The 19983-nt window shown below is 32.4% G+C and overlaps 1 protein-coding gene across 2 annotated transcripts; it reads right to left on the bottom strand.

Annotated features, from left to right (window-relative positions):
• Positions 1-2729: 2729 nt before the first annotated feature.
• On the bottom strand, positions 2730-19239 carry LOC105137021 (protein SAND). 2 transcript variants are annotated; one of them, XM_011042580.1, is made up of 14 exons: positions 18441-19239; positions 8870-8949; positions 8669-8740; positions 8511-8550; positions 7956-8057; positions 7711-7832; positions 6304-6436; positions 6063-6154; positions 5667-5748; positions 5419-5483; positions 4313-4615; positions 4125-4216; positions 3614-3678; positions 2730-3106 (listed from the first exon to the last, which is right to left on the bottom strand). In XM_011042580.1, exons 1-14 carry the CDS (start codon positions 18873-18875, stop codon positions 3011-3013), a joined length of 1779 nt encoding a protein of 592 aa, XP_011040882.1. In that variant the 5' UTR covers positions 18876-19239; the 3' UTR covers positions 2730-3010. The 2 variants fall into 2 exon arrangements, with proteins under 2 accessions (XP_011040882.1, XP_011040883.1); XM_011042581.1 differs by lacking the exons at positions 2730-3106; positions 3614-3678 and having other exon boundaries at positions 4126-4216; positions 4281-4615.
• Positions 19240-19983: the final 744 nt, after the last annotated feature.

The following is a 19983-nucleotide window of genomic DNA, read 5'->3' as shown; positions in this document are numbered from 1 at the left end:
TACCTCATCTCAAAACTAACACTTGTCCTCTTCAAAGTCTGTATTAAACACTGTACAACTTGTCTTCCTCTTGAGTAACTACGGTATATCCTATTTTATTAAATTACCTTAGTATTTTGATATCAATTACGAAGTAACTAAATACAAAAAGAGATCTTCAATGGATAATTTATAAGAATATACTAATTACTGAATAAGGATTAATGACATTCGAAGCTATGATATTACTATTTCAAATCACTCTTACTGTAATTAAATTAAGCAGCAATTAACTATAAACAAAATGTAACAATATATATATATATATATATATATATATATATTATAACAAGATGATATTTGTTAATATAATCAAATTTTCGTAAATCAAATTTAATAAATAATACCTAAGTATAAAGATTAAGGCACATGAACGTTACATAGAGGTTGCACTTTACTTCATATAATTTCCTACATACATATCAATGATTTGTTATCCCTTACTTATACAATCATACGTTATTTCATTAGCCATATAAGAAATTATTATAAATTTAGATTTTCATAAATTAATTATAAATATTGTATGATGTGAAGAGCAATAATTAATGGGACTCTGAACCTCTTACTAAATGACTTTCAATTTTTTTTTTTGAAAGGATGTAAATGTTGAGGAATAGGTTAACGTTAACCAAAAAATTGAACTTGAATCTAGGTTAACCGAATTTTTAGGTTTTTAATTTTCAAGTTCATGTTCATGTTTACAAAAGTGTTTAGCATGATTTTCATGTTAAAGTTCAGGTTCTTAGGTAATGGTTTAGAATATCACTAGTAAACTAACAGAAAATAAATTAAGGAAAAAAAAGAGAGAAGAAACTACTAGATGTGTGTATAAGAAACTAAACTTCATTAATATTTTATGGAATCCCTCACAGTTCATTGTGAACTTGCACAATTTAGATGATTTTGCCATTTATTAACAAAATTAAATAACTTGGTTTGGGAGCTCCTATGATCTTTTTCGTGGGATATATTTGTTATTACAAGAATGAATGGAATAGATAAGTATTTTTGCTTTGTGTGTGAGGACTCAAATACTCTCAAAAGCAAATTTTAAATGACTTTAGGGGATTTTTTGAATTTTTAATTTCAAAAGCACAATACTATTTTTCCTTTTAAGAAAAAAAATCCTATAGCTGTTGTTTAGGAGCTTTTTAGTCTTTTTCTCATGATTTTTTTTGTTATTATCAAGTTGAGTAAATATCAGTTTAGTCTTTTAAAAAATAATAAAAAAAAAATAATGCGTACAATACATACACCAACAAATAGAAGGAGCATATGCCCTTTGAAAGCACATGGGCTTCTCTGTTAGCCAAATTTCATCTTCCACAATGATATTTGAAGCGGCACACCGAGGACGTGTTACTGGATGGGCGCATGTCGATGGTGGACTAATTGTGTGGCTTGAATGGACTTTCTTCTTTACCTTCTTTTTTTCTCTCTTCTCTTAGAAAAAACACCAGTTTTGTTTTATTTATTTTTTATATTCGATTTGATTTTTATTTTTTTAATTGCTATTTATTTTGCTTTTAATATTTTTTAATAGTTTATTTATTTTTCAATTTTATTTTTAAGTATTTAATTAAATTTTTATATTCAGTTTGATTCTTAATCTCTTGATTATTGTTTTCTTATCCTTTTCTTCATTTATTTTTCAATTTTTTCCTCAATTTTTTATTTGATATAATTTTATATCCAACTTTTCTTTTTATTTCTATTTTCTTATCTTTTTTAATTTAATTTATTTTTAATTTAGTCCTTAATTATTATTTTTTATTTAATTTGTATACTGAGTTAATCATCATTATTTTGATTTTTTTAAAATTTTGATAATTAGAAATTTTACTTTTAATTTTTACATCAAATTTAATCCTTATCACAGGTCACAAGTTAGCTAAATTATCCTGAGATTTTTTTCTATGTTTTTTTTTTATATTTAACTTTGATTTTTTTTACAAGATTTTTTTTAATTTATTTTTTTATCCCGATATTAATATTCAGTTAGTTAAATCAACCAAAATTTACTATGGATTTTTTAGCTTTATAATTTTTTTTTCATTTTTTTTTGTGGGCTTATCTCAGGTCATGTAACTTGACTCTATTCAAGATTGACTCAATTTATCATTTCTTGAATTTTTCTTCCTTTTTTTTTTTACATTAGAAAAACTCTCACACGACATGCAGTATATAACATTTATCATCTATCTAGTTTAAAGTTTAAACTATACTGAAAGGGTGCTTTGCTCTAATTATTGATAAATAAAACTAGGAAAAATATAGAATTTTTTATTGCTCTAATTTAATTTTTGCTCTCATTTATCACAAATTAGCATTATTTATGAAAAAAAAAAAAACAGTCCATGCCAATAGCATGAGGGAAGATTGACGGGCGCGCAAGTCTTCAGCCATAACTCATAAGGCTCCCAATCATAGCGGTTTTATGCTGCAATCTGCGCATGTTCTGCAAACCTAACAATCATCAGAAAGCAGGGCAAAGCAAATATAACGTATGATGCAAACGGTGGAGTCACTCGTCTGTGACAAGCAGGTCAAGGAAAACAATAATAGACATTCCAAATTACTTTGTGCAGCCGTACCACCAAGTGGCAGATTCATAATCATGTCCGAACGTTCACAATTAATCTCCTTGGTAGAACAAGAACAAAGAAAACAATGCTTGGAAGCCTACGTTGTAAGAAGAAGAGAGGAAGTTTTGGCCTCCCAACTTGCACCCAGTTTGATAATAAATCAAAATTAATATTGCACGAGTTGCCGAGAACAAAATCTAATAAGGATTGCAATGACTACTCTACGATTGGATGCAAGCAAACCTATAAAAGGTTTTTTTTTTTAAAAAAAAAACAAAATGTTGGTAAGCTATTGGCACGCTTAAATTAGCGTGAGATTGAAAAAACTAAATGTGGATTTTTATTGAATGAACAAACCCTAGTATACATGCTTTGTTGCGATATCACCATGAAAATGTGCTTGCTCCCAGCAAAAAAATCTCATTTTCAACATCTTTCACCCATTGACAGACCCTGTTGCAAGTCTTTATTGCCAAACCCTGCAAATTGAATACAATAAAAGAAGTTCAGCATCAAATGTAAACTATATGCCAAAAAGATACCAAGAAGGATCATGCAATCCATTTGTAGAGTTATTTTAAGAAGCGCAGCCAGCAGAAAGATTTAGTCTCATCAAATGAGAAGGCAACATAATTGAGATAGTGTATATTGGATATTTTAGATGAAACAAGAATATATATTAGTGAAAAAAAAGAGAGGAGAACATGCAATTTATTTGGAGTTGGAGAATAGGTCACCCTCCACACTATGAGGACATCAAAAGAAGACGTCAAAATAATAATAAGCTCGGCCTTTAGCCTTTCACAATTAGTGATCCCAGAAGGTTATCTGATATGCCCAAGAAAAATCTTGTTTGATAGCGGAGTATAAAGCTAGCCTTAGCTATGTGGCTGCATGGGCCTAAGGTTTCTTGCCTCGATGAACATGATGGTTTATTCACTTCATTTTTAGAACGCATAAGCCAAGAACTTCAGCAAATGTCAAACCTTGTCTGCAAGTGGATCGAATGCCGCATAAAGTTCAAAATCTGGGGTGACCCAACAGAGAAGAACTGTCACACAAAATAGACACAATTTCACCATGAAAGGATTTTAAACAATTAAAAATTGAAACAAACATCAAGGAGCATGATTATGGTGTAGAATTCCAGATAGTGAAAAATGAGATTTGCTTAACAAAATAACAAACAGAACAACAATAAAACTTGACTTTGCAAGATACGTAGCATTATTTTTCCAATTCTAAGTTATGTGCCTATAATAAATGTCTTGGCCCAACAACCACTGTCAACTTGAAAGAATATCTATGCAAAATGCATATACAAAAGCTAGTCTAACAAGATGAGGAAACATATTCTTCATATGAGTTTAGTACAGAGAAATGCTTACTAATGGATCTTCCATGGCTTCATAAACTATGGAGCATTTAAATACACACATTGAAATTTTGTACTTTGTGATTATTTGATATGATCGAAATTTAAAAAAAATAATTTACCATAGTTTTCATCTCTTCTAAACTGAGTTTTGTGGGGCTCATTTCCATTATCGTGCATTGAAGCATACAGTTTCTGGTAAGCTCTGTACAATCTGCAAAACAGGATTTTAGTTTTAAACTAATTTGGGTAACTCGGAATTTTCGAATAGTGCTCACCTCTAAAAGGTCCCAAGGTTCCACAGCTTTACCTTTTCTGCTGTCCTGGACTGTTAATTGGTGCTGAAAACTCAGAAGATATGTATTGATCCAGATAGATGCTGCGATATATGAAATGCCAAAGTCCGGCAGGACCACCAATCCCAACAGATGGTTCCCTGAATCTCCCAGGAGAATCGGTTGGCTGTTGATGCTGCCCTAAACGAGGAGAAACAGATCCAGAACGAGGAAATGGATCGCCAGGCAAATCCTCAACATGTATCCCACCATCCAGCATGGATCTCTGAACTTCACTAAGAACATTTGACTTCAGAAGAACCATTTCAATACGAATCCTATAAAATTTGTCAAATTTTAGAGTCCCAAATAGAATGGAAGAGAAATAAAAAGAATCATTCACTCATTTCATTAAAAAGCATGTGGGGAAGAAAAACCAATTTCATACTGAAATTCAGATAGAAAATGCAAGGTAATTTCGAATTCTCAACCCCTTCCATGCCCCATAAAATAATTTCCTAACATTGTTGGAAATATGAAGTTATGAATAAGAAGCGAAATTTTATTGATCTCAACATAATTTTTATGGTAAGAAAATTAAAAAAAGTGATGACAATAGTAATGACTTGACACTAGTGGGATTACTTGTTTCCTTAAGGCTCTACTTGCAATGAGCATGAGCAATGTGCTTTTCAGCTAGTATTAACTAAAAAACATTAGCCAAAATTATTTTTATTTATTTTAGTATGAGTAAATGCAAACGTGTAATTTATGATGAAAATATGTATTATAAAGGTTCAGTCTTTAGGAGACAATAAGAAGCTGTTCTGGTTATCACTTAAGTTGATGCTTTGGGAATTTATTGAAAGATGCATCAGTTGACTTTTCTTGTCCAAAAGAAGGTTACATTTTAGGCTATTATTCCATATCACATAGATTTTGATCATGTGAAACAAAAAAAAAAAAAAACAAAAAGTTAGCAAACATGCATCTCCATATATTTCCTCTTTGGGAGACAAACCATCTATCATTTTTTCCTGTTCTCAACAATTCTCATGACTCAGATAACAGAATAAGGTCACCTCCACTTCTCTCAATACAAAAATAGACAAGTCATTGAGTAAATTGGCAATCATCTTACCTGCAATCCTTAAGATGAAAAAAGGAACCTGGACTAGTGGTAAGCAGCATCAAGTATGTGTCAACCTGCCACAAAATTAAGTTCATGTCAATTCCCATCAATTGCTATACAATTAGGACTATAAAAACACTATTAATGTGGATCAAACAATTGCAGTCATCGATAGTCTTCTACAATCACTGTCCAGAAAAACAAGAGTATGATGAATTTGCTCAAACAGAAATTCATCTAAACCATGTTTCACTCACTTCAAGATAATGGACATAAGCATACAAAAAGGCCATTGGATTATATCTTGGCAGGCAAATTGGCGAGAAAGATTCAGATGTCCTGCATAAAGTCAAAAGAATATGTCAGGCCACAGTTTCAAAAGAGAATTCAGAAATTCCATCTTCAGGTTAAGACAACAATAACAAGCATTAATGAAGAAGATAACTATGCCTCTTTTTTTGGCAGCGACTCTTGCATTTTCTAAAAATTAAGCAGTATTAAGCTCAATCATCCATCAGGAAATAGAGCACATTTGTAATGGCAATGAAAATGAGAATAGCCTAGCAAAGCTGGAACTTGCAAGACCATGTATTAACTAAAGGATTTCTTAACAATGAGAGGACTATGAAACAACGAAAGTCAATTTTACTTGCCTAAATGATTCAGAAGACATTATAAAGTTGGAAAGTAACAGCATGTCATCAGGATGAAGTGAAGCTTTTTGAGCACCAACAAGACTTACGACCTGAAATTAAGCCCCAAGTCATAAACAGCTGTAGCATCTAAAGGAATTTCAAACTGGAAAATAAATGCAGTTTTTTAGAGATTGATGTTTCTGAAAGCCAAAAAAAAGGGGGGAAACAAGAACAATGGGGGAAAAGAGAAGGTATTAACTTTGTGTTTGCACATTAATATTGCAAAGAGGACACCAGAATCAGCAACATCTTGCAATATAGCACCTGCAGCTTGCCTCGTTGCATAAGCAAGGGGAAGACAAGTGTATGCATGAAGAAAAGTTGCTGGATTCCTGACAAGAGAAACAACAAAAACCCCATCAGGACCCTCCAGTTTAAAATAGAGGTATAAAGACGTGCGCTTTGTATCTCATTTAACAAGAGGAAATGAAAACATCAGTTAAATAATTCATCAATAGAAAAAATAAGAAAATATCAGACAATTACAATCTTGTAAAGGGGAAGAAAAGGTGCATAAGAATTTCAACACACTGATGGTCAATAACAAGAGAAATCAGAGAACCTCAAGAAATATGACCATAAGCATGCATATACCAAGGAAAACTAGTGGTGAACAGAACCTCCATCATAGTTTACATATAGCAAAATTGCCAAACTAAAATAGAGAGGATAGCTCAACTAAGAATGCTGCATAGCTAGTAACCAGGGACGGCAACTGAACCCGATGGAAATCCACCTGAACCGACTTAAATGGGTGTTTTCTTTTAGGATAGTGTTGTTTCATATCAGACATAGATACCTGAAATCCATGCTTGTTAGGTAATGGATAGGGTATAAATATTGCTAAAAACTAACTTGAAACCCAATCCGAATCTGACCTGAAATATATTGGCATACATATGTAAAAGATATTTGCAGTTTTACCATACAACACACACCCAAAATACACACACACACACACACACACACTTTTTATTTTCACATTAGATAATAAATAGTGCTGGGGTAACGGGTATTTGAAATCCGATGAGTTAGGTATGGATATCCGATTTCCTTACATTTGGGGTAATGGGTGGGGTATTGATATTGGTCTTGGTTCTGGATGTGGATATAGATATATTAAAAACCCAACCCATAGGCCACTGAATCTCATTGTTAGCTACTTAATGGTAATAATTAATAGATGTTAGAATTTGTCAATTTAGTATAAAGAACAAAACAAGTACAAATCATACCTTTTGAGTATAGGTTATTTAAACTTAGCAAACTTAGTTCTTCTTAACAAAGTTTTTTGGGTAGGTATAATATATACTAGTTTTATAAGGATGATATTTTGTCTCTATCACATTTCTTGGATTACAAAGTACAAGAGAATGATTTGCATTTTTGTCATGTTAATCATTAAAATGTACAACAATGTGTTTTTTCTTTAGGTTATGGGGATAAAAATAGAGAAGTCTTAATTAATAAATTTGCATCCACGGGATAGGCCCTCGCAAAATCAACAAGCCAAGGAAAAAAAGTACTCCAACCATACGAAGCAGAGATTTTTTTTTATTTTCCAACAGCAGCTAAAGAAGCCATGCGGAAAGAGTAGAGAACGAACCAACTTAATGAATGGATGAGAGATGAGAAGACAACATCTGTTCCTCCAAGCAATGGCGTCATATCAAACTTTGGATTTTTCTCAAAACATCTATTTACTGACTTCGTTAAAATGAGTATCATCTGCATCCATTTCGAGGAAAACATGTGAAAATATGAAGATCAGGAGAGTTTTTGATCTATTTAAGAAAATGTCAGAAAATAATAAAAAAGGTAACACATTGAAGTAGTGGAATTAATTGCTACCTGACCATAAATAAGTTCTAATTGCCCCTTCAACGATTCATATGGCTCCTCCGTGCAGCTAATGCAAACCAGGTAAATTGGTCCTTTGACGAGAAAAACCACCTGAACCCAAAATGAAACATTCAGAGTTTGCAAGTCGGTCGATTCAGTAGATCTCTCTCATGCTCCTAATTAGAAATCCTATTACTCCAAAAGGAAGATAAAAGTAATAAAATAGGTTCATTTGCATTAGATCCTCTTCCTTTTTTCACTAACCAATGAGCTTCGAGAAGATACTTCCACAAAACACCAGCATGATTATAGAAACTGCTATGAAAACCTTGGAGTAACATCTCAACTTGGAGCTATTTGAAATCATCTCCAAAAATTAAGGGGCTTCTTTTATTTTTCTTAATAATTGGGAAAAAAAAAATTGAATGAGCTTACCCAAATTAAAATAACACGAGAACAAAAATTGTGCTACTTTATAATCCAGGTCGCAAAGAACAAAGGATTGATTAGAACATGAAGAATAAGAATAATTTTTTAAGGCCACATGATAAAATATAAGCAAACCTGGTGTTTTCCTGCCCTAACCAATTTGATACGATCCCCCCTGAAAGACAAATAATGAATAAATCTATTAAAGCCCTCAATAGAATTGCCTTCAGATTAATAGCAATTCAAAGGATGTTCATGGCAAAAAATGAGAGTTCACAAGCTCATCTATGTACCCATTCTCCACGAATGAAATTATGGCCTGCAGTGTAGCTGAAAATCCTGCTAGCTTGTGTTCATCTCCATATCTGGAGGTAAATAAGAGAATTTGATCAAGAAAGCAAGCATTAAAACAAAAGATAGATTACACTATTGTTGTTTGCATCACTATGAATAAGAACTGTGTATATTTCCTGATGTGAACATTTGGAACAAACCTGGAATATATTGGTTTTCCAGAATGACTCAACATAAAAAAGTGCTTCTTCCTTTTCCTCCATGATATGGAAGCATCATCCTGCACTTCATTTATTAATCAAACAGGATGTAATATTGCACAAGTCCTCTTTTTATCATGTACAATGGTAGGTAAAAACAGCAAGCATAAATGGTTGAAAATTCCGAAATATGCTTAACCATTGAATGATTCCAATGTCGATCACTGGTGTCTGATAAACAAGATTCAAATAATGCACAGTACATGCATGTGTCCCTAAGGCTCCTATTATCTACTTTCTATCTTCTACTTTTCTTATGATAGGTACTTTGTTTCTTTCCTCTACAAATCATTTGTCTTTGTACCATGATACTAAAAGTAATCTCTCCTTGATTTAATAAATAATTGCCATATTGGCACAATGCACAAGACTGGCTTTTCAGAAGACTCATATAAGGCTAAAATAATATTGAAACTTCAATTTGAAGATGAAAACATAGGAAAATTGATGCAGGAAGAATAGGCATAATAATTCAAGATATTAGAATTAGCTCCTCCATGATAAAGGTGCATAAGAAACATCTACCGGTAGAGGAAAACAGCAGAAAACTGAAATTACAGAAGAATAATGGCTAAACAAGGATAGAATTGAAGTTTGAACAAGATAATTAGGGTTTAGGGTTCATAAGAAACCTCTAAAATAAATAAAGAACATATATAAAATGACCTTTAGCAGCCTATTTATATTAGTCAAACCCTAGTAATGTCACATGCTAATCACAAGACAACTAAAACCCTTGCTAATTTAAAGACTCCTGAATCAAATAAAATAAAAACAAAACTAAGAAGGAAATTATTAAAAAAAACTCCTTCATCATTCTCCTTGGGTTGGAGGAACTTGTCCTTGAGTTGAACTTGCTCTTGCCTCAATCTTGTGGATGTCCAACCACGATTCTACAACCCCTTTTCTTTCTTTGCTTCAAGCCAATAACAATTAGAATTATTTCCTCTATAATCAAGGTTGCATAAGAAGCATCTATTGGTAACTCAAAGTTCTTCCATAGATTTCTAGAGGACCAAATTGCAAGGCTTAAACTTGCATCAGCAACATTTGTTGCATCCATATATTCCTTGAACAATTCTACCTTTATGATGATATCAAACTTGTAATAAAAAAGATCAACTAAGCCTAAATCAAGAGTTTCTTTTGTTGAGCAACTTGTGTTCTCTTAGCATCTAGCTTTTGAATGACGGTGTCGTTGTTGAAATAATCTCTATTACTACTTTTATTGTTGTTAGAATTATCATTATACTCATCATCATAATAAATATCATAGATAGGAGGAAAGTCCCAATCCACATTTTTTTCATCATAGGTCGGCGAAGAATTCCAATCTATAACTACTTTGTTCTCAACAACAAGACTATTTGCTACTTATTGCTTCTTGATTCTCCTCCTTGATTGAAGAGTAGTGCCTTTCCATTCTTCCAATCCGCCTCCTCGTAGTGAAGGGTTTATGGCGCTAGCTTTATGAAAAATGTTTCCTCTTTATGAATACTTTCTAATATGTTTAAGGGGTTGTGGTCGACTTCTAAAATCTCTATTGAGGTTCCCACTAGTTCATATTATTGGTTGCAAAGAATGAATAGCATAATGATCTTATTACTCCTTCTACAACCTCTAACATGCCCTATCATAGTCAAAGGATTGAAATCCCAACACAAATGAAGGATCTTTTAGCTTCGTTACCATTTTGATAGTGTGAAAATGGTAGAAAACATAAATTACATAATAATAACAGCTAAAACTAGAATAAAAATTAAGTTTAAACAAGATGACTTCGGGCTTAGGTTCTTAAGAAACCTCTAAAGTTCGAATATATTGATAAATAAAAAAGAATGTCTATAAAATAACCTTAGCAACCTATTTATTTTAGTAAAACCCTCATAATGTCACATTTCATGTAACAACTAAAACTCCTATTAATACAAAGATGCTTAAATTAAATAAGAAAACCAAAACTAATATAAAAGAATTATTAAGGGTAAATTACAATCACCACCTTGAGGTAATATGAAATTACAAAGACAACCCAAAAGTTTGAGATTTTGATAAAAGCCTTCTTTTGTACCTAAAATGTCCTTAATTGTTTTCTTAAAAAGTATAGTTAAATTAAAATATATTAATAAATAAAAGCCATGATTTATACAAATTGGAGAATGAATCTAATATTGGGCATCTGAGAAAGCATTACAGACAGTTCTTCACCTTACCAAAACAATATCCATATGCACTTTCTTTATGTTCTCTCTAATTTTGAAATTTCTTAATTAACTACTTTTTTTAATAATAATTAAGAGCATTTTGGATAAAAAGGGGTTTATATAATGCTTTCTTAGAAGTGGAGGGCATTTGTGTCATGTTTTCAAACTTTTGGATAGTCTATAATTTTACCCAATTATTAAAAAACTCATGCATCACAAATGCATGTGCAACTGGCCTAGGGAGGACAAGGTGTCAAAGACCTATCCTAAGGCTTTGTGTATGCAACCAAGATTGTCCTAGAGTTTAGTTTTCAATCACACATCTTTTCCATTGCTGAGATCTCAATAGAAAAGCACCAGATCAAAATTATTACGGGACTAGCTTATAAGGGTTTGTTTCACCCTTTCTCTTCTCTCGGGAATTATGCAACTATAATAGCACACAAGCATGAAAAGATTCTTAAAGTTGCAGGACAAAAGGAGACACTTTTCACCTTTTCCTGAACTTTCTATTAAACTTCCTTGCACAACAATTAGTGCTTGTTGATGTGATCTAGATGATTATCTATTTTGTATTCTATTAGGTCTAAAGTAATTAGCTTTATTAGCTTTTTCCTATTCTAAATAGATTTCTTATATAAGAAAATAAAACTATTGTAAAATAGAAAATTTTGTATTAGATTGTCTATAAATTGGATAGTATTAATTAACTTCTATAAATTACGAATCACTCCTAATTAAGATTTATGATTTGATTTGATTCTTGATTTCATGTCTTCTATTCTCTTTTAAATAGGAGCCTTGTATAGACTATTTAATTCAAGTTGATATACTCATTCCAGAGAAAATTGTCTTTATAATATCAGAGTAGGTCACTGACTCTTTATAAAAACCCTATAATTTTTTTCAATCCCTTTGTTGCTCTTGTTCACCACGTATGAAACAAAACTTGTTGCTACCCAATCCTCTAATAACAAGGCACACTCAATCTAGATCACCACCATCCATCTTAATGGTGGCAGCTCTTTGCACTGGTCTTAGTCTATGTGCAAGTATATTTGGGGGCGAGGGAATATAGGTTATCTTGCTAGCGACATGAAGGCACCAGCAAGGGAGGACCCAACATATGCTACCGGGGATGCTAAAAACTCCATGGTTATGATGTAACTTGTGAAATCCATGGATGAAGACATCAAATCCAACTATATGTGTTATTCAATGGCAAAGGAACTCTGGGATAATGTTTACCATATGTATTTTGATTTGGGTAATTAGTCCCATGTTTACGGCTTGACTCTAAAACTTGGTGATATACAACAAGTAGAGAACAATGTCATCAAATACTTCAATACATTGAGCAGTTGTGGCAAGAACTTGATCTATTCAATGATTATGAATGGAAATCTACATACTACAACCATTACAAGAAAACAAAGGACTTCAGATTTATAAATTCCTAGTTGGACTCAATATTGAGTTTTGATGAAGTGGGAGAATAATACGCAGAAAATCTCTACCTCTCATTGGCAAGGTATTTTCAAAAGTTAAAAGAGAAGAGAGACGCAGGGTGGTCATGCTTGGAAAACAGGCAACTGTCCTAGAGATCCTATTGATAACTCTGCATTACTTGCCGCTGATGTAAATGCGAGCAAGATTATTGCAAAACAATACAAATCTTGCACGTAGTGTGACTACTATGTTAAGTCATGCCATGCACAGGAAACCTATAAGAAACTTCATGGAAAGCCACCTACTTGGAAAAGCAGCAGACCTGATGACAAACCCAACAATGTGGTTCCTGCAGCAAATGAAGCTAAGAAAAGCCTTTTAGTAAAGAGCAGATGGACCAAATTATGAAACTACTAAAGTCCAATTCACCATATGGTATTCCTAGTGTTTCTTTGGTTAAATAGGCAGTCATCCCCATGCTTTATCTCGTTGTTAAAATTTTGCTTCTTGGATCATTGATTCGGATGCATCGAATCATATGACTAGTCATTTCCATTCATTTACAAATTAATTAACATGTCTTGCTAATGAGAAAATCAAATTTATAGATGATAGTTTCTCACCTTATACAGGGAAAGGGTTGATAACAATTTTTTAGAATAAATCATAAATTTGTCCTTTATGTTCCTAAAATTGCCCACAATCTTATGTCTATGAGTAAACTAACCAAAGATTGTAACTGCTTGTTATTTTTTATGATTTTATTTGTATATTTCAGAGTCGGAGCTCAGGGAAGATGATTAGTAGTGCTAGGATGATCAATGAACTTTACCACCTTAATGACAACTTCTTCGATAATAAAAAAGCTCAAGGCTTTAGTAGTACAAGTTCTATTCATGAACAAATAATGCTTTGGCATCTTAGACCGACATCCCAAATTTCTATCTTAATCATTTATTTCTTGAGTTTAAAAAATTAAACTGTTTATCTTTTCAATGTGAAAGTTGTCATTTATTAAAAAAACCAACATGCTATATATCCTTCAAAACCCTTCCATGCTTTAAAATTAATTTATTTAATTCATAGTGATGTGTAAGGCCCTTCAAAGATCACTATTGTATCTAGAAAAATATAATTCGTTGCGTTTATAGATGATCATACAAGATTATCTTAAATTTATTTGATAAAGGAAAAATATAAGGTAGTAACAACGTTTAAAGATTTTTACCAAATGATAGAAAACCAATATCATATAAAGGATTAACATACTTCATTTTGGTAATGGAACAAAATACTTTAATGAGTGTTTGGGAAAAAAATTTAAGGCAAGGGAGTTTCAACATCAGTCTACATGTCGTAACGCTCAACAAAATGAAATTGTTGAGAGAAAAAATAAGCATTTACTAGAAGTAGCTCACGCCATAATGTTTTCTATGAATATTCCAAAATATTTATGGGGTGAAGTTTTTTTTATGACATCTTATTTAATATTGCCTAAAAAAATCTTTTCCTGATACACGAATACTATCTAATTTGGTAATAAAAGTTTTTGGTCGCACAATCTTTGTTCACATACTAAACAAATTCAAATCTAAACTTGATCCTAGAGCTAAAAAATGTGTTTTCATCATATAAACCTCAAACAAAAGAGAATACAAATGTTACAATCCTCAAACTAGAAAATTTCATGTAAGTATTGATGTTTCTTTTATAGAAATCAACCTTACTTTACCAAGAATCATATTTGAGGGGAGAAACAACTAAAAGATGACGATTTTAGGGGCATGTATGTTCCATTACCCAATACAATTATGGATATTACTATTTTTTCAACATCACGATCTTAGGAACATAATGTTCATGATACTGAAGCAAATGAAAATACAAGTAAATCATTGTCAAGTGTAAGTGTATTGCAAATAGGAGAAGTACTACAAACAGAACAAACCAATCCAAATACCAAGCTTCAAGTTTATACTTGAAGAAGAACTGATGAGAAAAGTAAATACCTACCTCTCATCCCAACACAAGATCAACCAAATTCACCAAGAGACGGTCCCAAGAATATTCCAGGTATTCCTATTTCTATTTCTACTTTTATTGTTCCTTCTAAATGAGCCTATAGACCATGACATTTCCATAGCTATTAGAAAGGAGTCTGATCATATACTAGCCGTCCCATTGCTAAATATTTATCTTATCAAAACCTTTCTAATAATCATAGAGCTTTTACCTTTAAGATATCTCAATTGTTTATAAGATGTCTCAATTGTTTATTCCAGGAAATATTCAAGAAGCTCTAGGTAATCTGAATTAGAAGTTATTAGTCATGGAAGAAATGAATGCTCCAAAAAAAAATGGCACTTAGAAAGCAGTTGACTTGCCAAGGAAAAATAAGAAAGTAGGGTGCAAAAGGATGTTTATGATTAAATGCAAAAGTAATGGAAGCATATAAAGGTACAAGGTAAGGGTTGTAGCAAAACAATTAACACAAACAAATGTCAATGACTATCAAGATACATTTGCTCTAGCAATCAAAATAAACTTAATTTGGGTGTTATCATCCTTCGCAGTGAGTTTCAATTTCAACTAGCTCTTACATCAGTTAGACATTAAAAATGCTTTTCTAAATGGAGACTTCGAAAAGGAAGTCTTTATGAGCATACCACCACAGTTTAAAGAGGGAATTGACACACACAAAGCCTATAGACTAAAAAAGTCTTTATATGGCCCCAAGCAATCTCCTAAAGCATGGTTTAAGCACTTTGGAAAGGCTATATGACATCATGGTTATGTCAAAGTCAAGCAGATCATACCATGTTTTATAAACATTCAAAAACAGGTAAAAATGCTATATTGATTGTTTATATGGATGACATATTCCTGACAAGTGATGACAATGTCAAGCTAAAAAGACTTAAGAAGAAACTTGTTGATAATTTTGAGATTAGGGATTTCGATGCTTTAAAATATTTTCTTGGAATGAATTTTGCTAGATCTAAGAAAAGTATATTTGTCGATCAACGTAAATATCTACTTAAATTAGTTGTTGCGATGGAAAGCAGTTAAAACACTAATTGAAGCCAGCTTGAAGCTCCATCTTGCCAACACTAAAAAAGTGGTGAATCAAGAGCAATACCAAAGACTTATGGCATATTAATTTATTTGGCCCCTACACAATCGAACATAGCCTTTGTTGTAAGTATGATCAGTCAATTCATGCATTCGCATGGAGCGGTTTGATTTTGTTAATAGAATCTTGAGGTCTGTTGTTTAAAATACATGAACATTTACATTTAGAAGTATACATTGACTGGAGGTGCAACCGATAGAATATCAACTTTTGGTTATTATATCTATGTTGGAGGGAATTTAGTTACTTGGCAAATCAAAAACCATAGTGTTGTGGAAAGTAGTGTAAAAGCTAAGTTTAGAGCAAATGCACATAGGATTTGTAAAATTATATGGATTAAAAGGTTTTTAGAAGACTTGAAGATTCTTAACTCATCACATTGTGAGAATAAGGTAGCCATCTCAATTGCTCATAATTCGGTTTTTCATGATAGAACAAAGCATGTGGAAGTTAACAAGCACTTTATCAAAAAAAAAAAAAGATCAGCAATGGAATGATTTGCAAGTCATATTTTCCAACCACCATGCAAGTTGTTGATATACTTACAAAGGGACTTCACAAGAAACAATTTGACTACTTAATCAGCAAACTGACAATGGAAGATATCTTCAAGCCAACTTGAAGGGGAGTATTGTAAAATAAAATACATACATACATACATACATACATATAATATATATATATACACACACACATACATACATACATACATATATATATATATATATATATTAAGGTTGTCTATAAATTTGGTAGTATTAGTCAACTCCTATAAATTAAGAGTCACTTCTAATTAGAATATATGATTTGATTTGGTTACTAACATCATTCCTTGTGTGATTTGATTTGGTTACTAACGTCATTCCTTGTATTCTCTTTTAAATAGAAACTTTATAGAAACTATTTTGATTCAAGTCAATATACTGATTTCTTGATAATATTCTATATCTTCAAAACCTAGTTGGATTAGGAGTACTAGCATGTTTATATAATGGTTATGTGATCAATTTCTTAATCACATTTGATGAATAAAATTACAGCACTTTGCTTTTGATTGTGACTCAATCTTCTCTTAGGTGTGACTCTTAAGAACTCTAGGTGCGAAGCTTACGTTTTTCTATCCTGTAAGTGTGACTCCTAGAAACCCTATTACGGTATATTTGTGACGAATAAAATTTTTCCTCCAATTTCCATAGCGAAACAAAAATTAAAAGATAAGTCAACGGATCAATAATTCCAATATGAAGAACAAAACTTAACCTCATGAAGGAAGGAAAAATACCTTCTTGGTACTACTAACCTATAATACACATCACTTAACCACTTGCACCACCACCCTACCCCACCATCGTAGGCCACACCACCAACCACAACCACTAGTCATCGTTGTTGTCATTGTCATTGCCACTATCACCATCTCCATGTACACCATTAACATTACTACTACCACAAAAACCACTATTGTACAACTACCACCAATACTATTACTACGACAACCACCACAACAAATGCTACCATCATAACTACCACCACTATCATCGCTATTTCTATCACGAGCATCATAGCTTTTCCCATCTTACTACCATTAATGAAAATAATATTTTCCTTAATGCATCCAAACAACAAAAAAAGAACTCATTTTTCAGGAAAAAATATTCTTAATATAGGAAAATATTTTCCACCAAAAAAAAAAAATGAACCGTTTGCATGACTAATAGTTTCTACAATTTTCAGCAACTTAAGTTCTATGTTCCAATCATCACATTAACCTCCATTGAATTCCTAAAAATACACACGTTTAGGTCCATTCAATCCTATATTATTAACCATCAAAAGATCACTATTCACAGCCTCTAAAACAGCCCTAATTTCAGATCCAGAATAGTCCCCTAGGCTGTCCTGCATCACAATGGTGAGTGAAATTCAGTGGCCCTTGGTTCCTGTTCTATTTCTTCTTCTATTAGAACATATTCCCACTATTTTAAAACACAAGAGAATCCTCAAATTTAGGTTACATGGTTTCAAATGCATTCGTTTTAAAGAACATTGCTGAACAAACTCAGTCAAGTTTGGCAAACAACTTAAGCAAAAACTAATTTGCACATTTTCTTTTTTTCCTGAATAAAATCTTCTGTTATCTTAAGCAAAGCAAGCAAAAACATATATTTTGAAGATGATTTTTTTTTTTTTTTGCAATACTGACTTGTAAAAAGAAAGGCCGCAAAACTGATTTTTGGTCTACATGTCATCACCAAAATTTAAAGGTATCTATGATGCTTTTTCCCATAACTAGAAATGTAAAAACTAACAAAAAAAGCAAAGCAAAGGTCACCCAGCAGCCAGCACCACTGACCGACAAATCTACCTGAACGTAAAAAAATATCCATCCCTAACGGAGACTAAATTTTTTGCCTCCACACAGGCCATGCAAAGAGGTCAAGAAACAAAGACCAGTAGTCTTAATTATGAGACTCTGTTAACCACAATGTCAGTGCAAACTTATGCATAGAAAACAAAACTTATACTCGATGTCAAAAACTGGTAATTCCCATAACTAATTTTTCTTTTCTTTTTTCAACAGGTTCACAAATCAAATTTTAAAAATTCTAGCAGTTTAAGGCGTGGAACTGAAGCATAGTTCAATCAGTTAAAAATCAGCTATCATAAATTCAAATTCAAATTATCATCAGATATTAATGCAAAGAGTAAAAAACCAAAAGAGTACCTCATTGACATGTCGTTTACCAGGCAACCAGGCAGCTTGTGAATCAAAAACCCCATCGATGCCACCATCATTTGCAACCTCGTGTATCTCATCATCATCACTAGCGCCACTGCTCCCTCTCTCGCCAGCGTATCCACTGCTGCTAGGGCTGGAAGGCCCGTCCACTTCCACCTCAGAGTTCGTCCGCCTCCACACAACACTGGTGACGTCGCCACCGTCAATTCTGTCATCTTGATCATGGCTCGTTTCTTGGTGATTATTGCTGCTTTCACTCAGCGATTCGTGCTCTCCTTCTTCCTGTGCTATAGCGTCGTCCTTTTGTATGATGGTGCTATCGGATCCTTGTTCGCGTTTTAGGGATTTGAATTGGTTATCAAAAGGGTTAGGGCTGGGATCGTTAGCGTAAGAGGAGCTGGTGGAATCGGATGTGGACATATTTGGAATTTCAGTAATTGCGAGTTGGCTTTAGTTAAACTTGGGGCTTTGACAAGAAAATATATTTGTTTGCCCAAAGAGGGAGAGGAGACTGGAGATGGATTTTTTTTTTCTTTTTTTCTTTTTGGGTGTGTGGCTTGTTTGGTAGCTGAGCTCCTCTACCAGTCTTTCTTACTTTCTTTTGGTTTGATTCAATGTCTCTGCAATTCAGTGTCGTTGGTGCGCGAGCGAGGGACAAGAGAGACGAGGTTCTGACCAGTAGGTGGACTACCTGGGTCCAACATTACTTGTCTCGGGTCTTCTCCACCCTGAACGGGATCATTCTCTGATAAAACCAAAAAATGGCGTTATTGTAATCTTAAAAACGATGTAACCATAGAAAAGCTCTGATATTATCACGGGTTAACGTGGATTGCAAATAATGCTCTGTTTTTCTCAACTCTAGACTTTTTTTTTATTTTTTTATTTTACCCTTGTAGTACTAATTTGATAGCCAATTTAAGCGAATTTGATGAAATGTGGCAAGATTTAAGAACGGGTGATCAAAATAAATTAAAAAAAGAAAAAGAAAATAAGTAGCTGTTTCAAAAATTGACATGAAAAGTTTGCTTTTATTGCTCAACTTTTTTAATAATAAATTTTTGATCTTTTATATTTTTAATTTTTTTTGTTTGAAACTTTAATTTTTTTTATTTTTTACTTCTTGGTTTGTAAAATAAGAGAGAAAATTACTAAGTTTTAATGAGAGAGAGAAAGCCTTGACTAATACTAATTTAGATCATGATGTTGCTTGAAAAATGTTAAATTTGAACCCAAGAAAGTTTTTTATTTGAATTTATTTTGGGTTTTTGAATCAATTTTAAAATTATTTGAGGTTATAAATTAATTTATTAAGGTTTTTATGATATTTTTAAATATTTTAAATTAAAAATAAATTGAAAATCAAAATTTTATGCATAAAATAACCATGTCATGATTTTTTTACAGCTCTCTGGCAATCAAATGTTAGCATTGTAGACGACATGTTTTCATTCCTTTAATATATATATATATAAAAAAAAAGTTAAATAGCTTGGCACATGGACCATATCTATTTTTGATGGGCAGA

This window comes from Populus euphratica, unplaced genomic scaffold (genome assembly GCF_000495115.2).
Source record: "Populus euphratica unplaced genomic scaffold, PopEup_1.0 scaffold61.1, whole genome shotgun sequence".
Lineage (NCBI taxonomy): Eukaryota > Viridiplantae > Streptophyta > Magnoliopsida > Malpighiales > Salicaceae > Populus > Populus euphratica.
The sequence above is the reverse complement of the archived record's forward strand: the minus strand, read 5'-3'. Positions and strand labels throughout refer to the sequence as shown.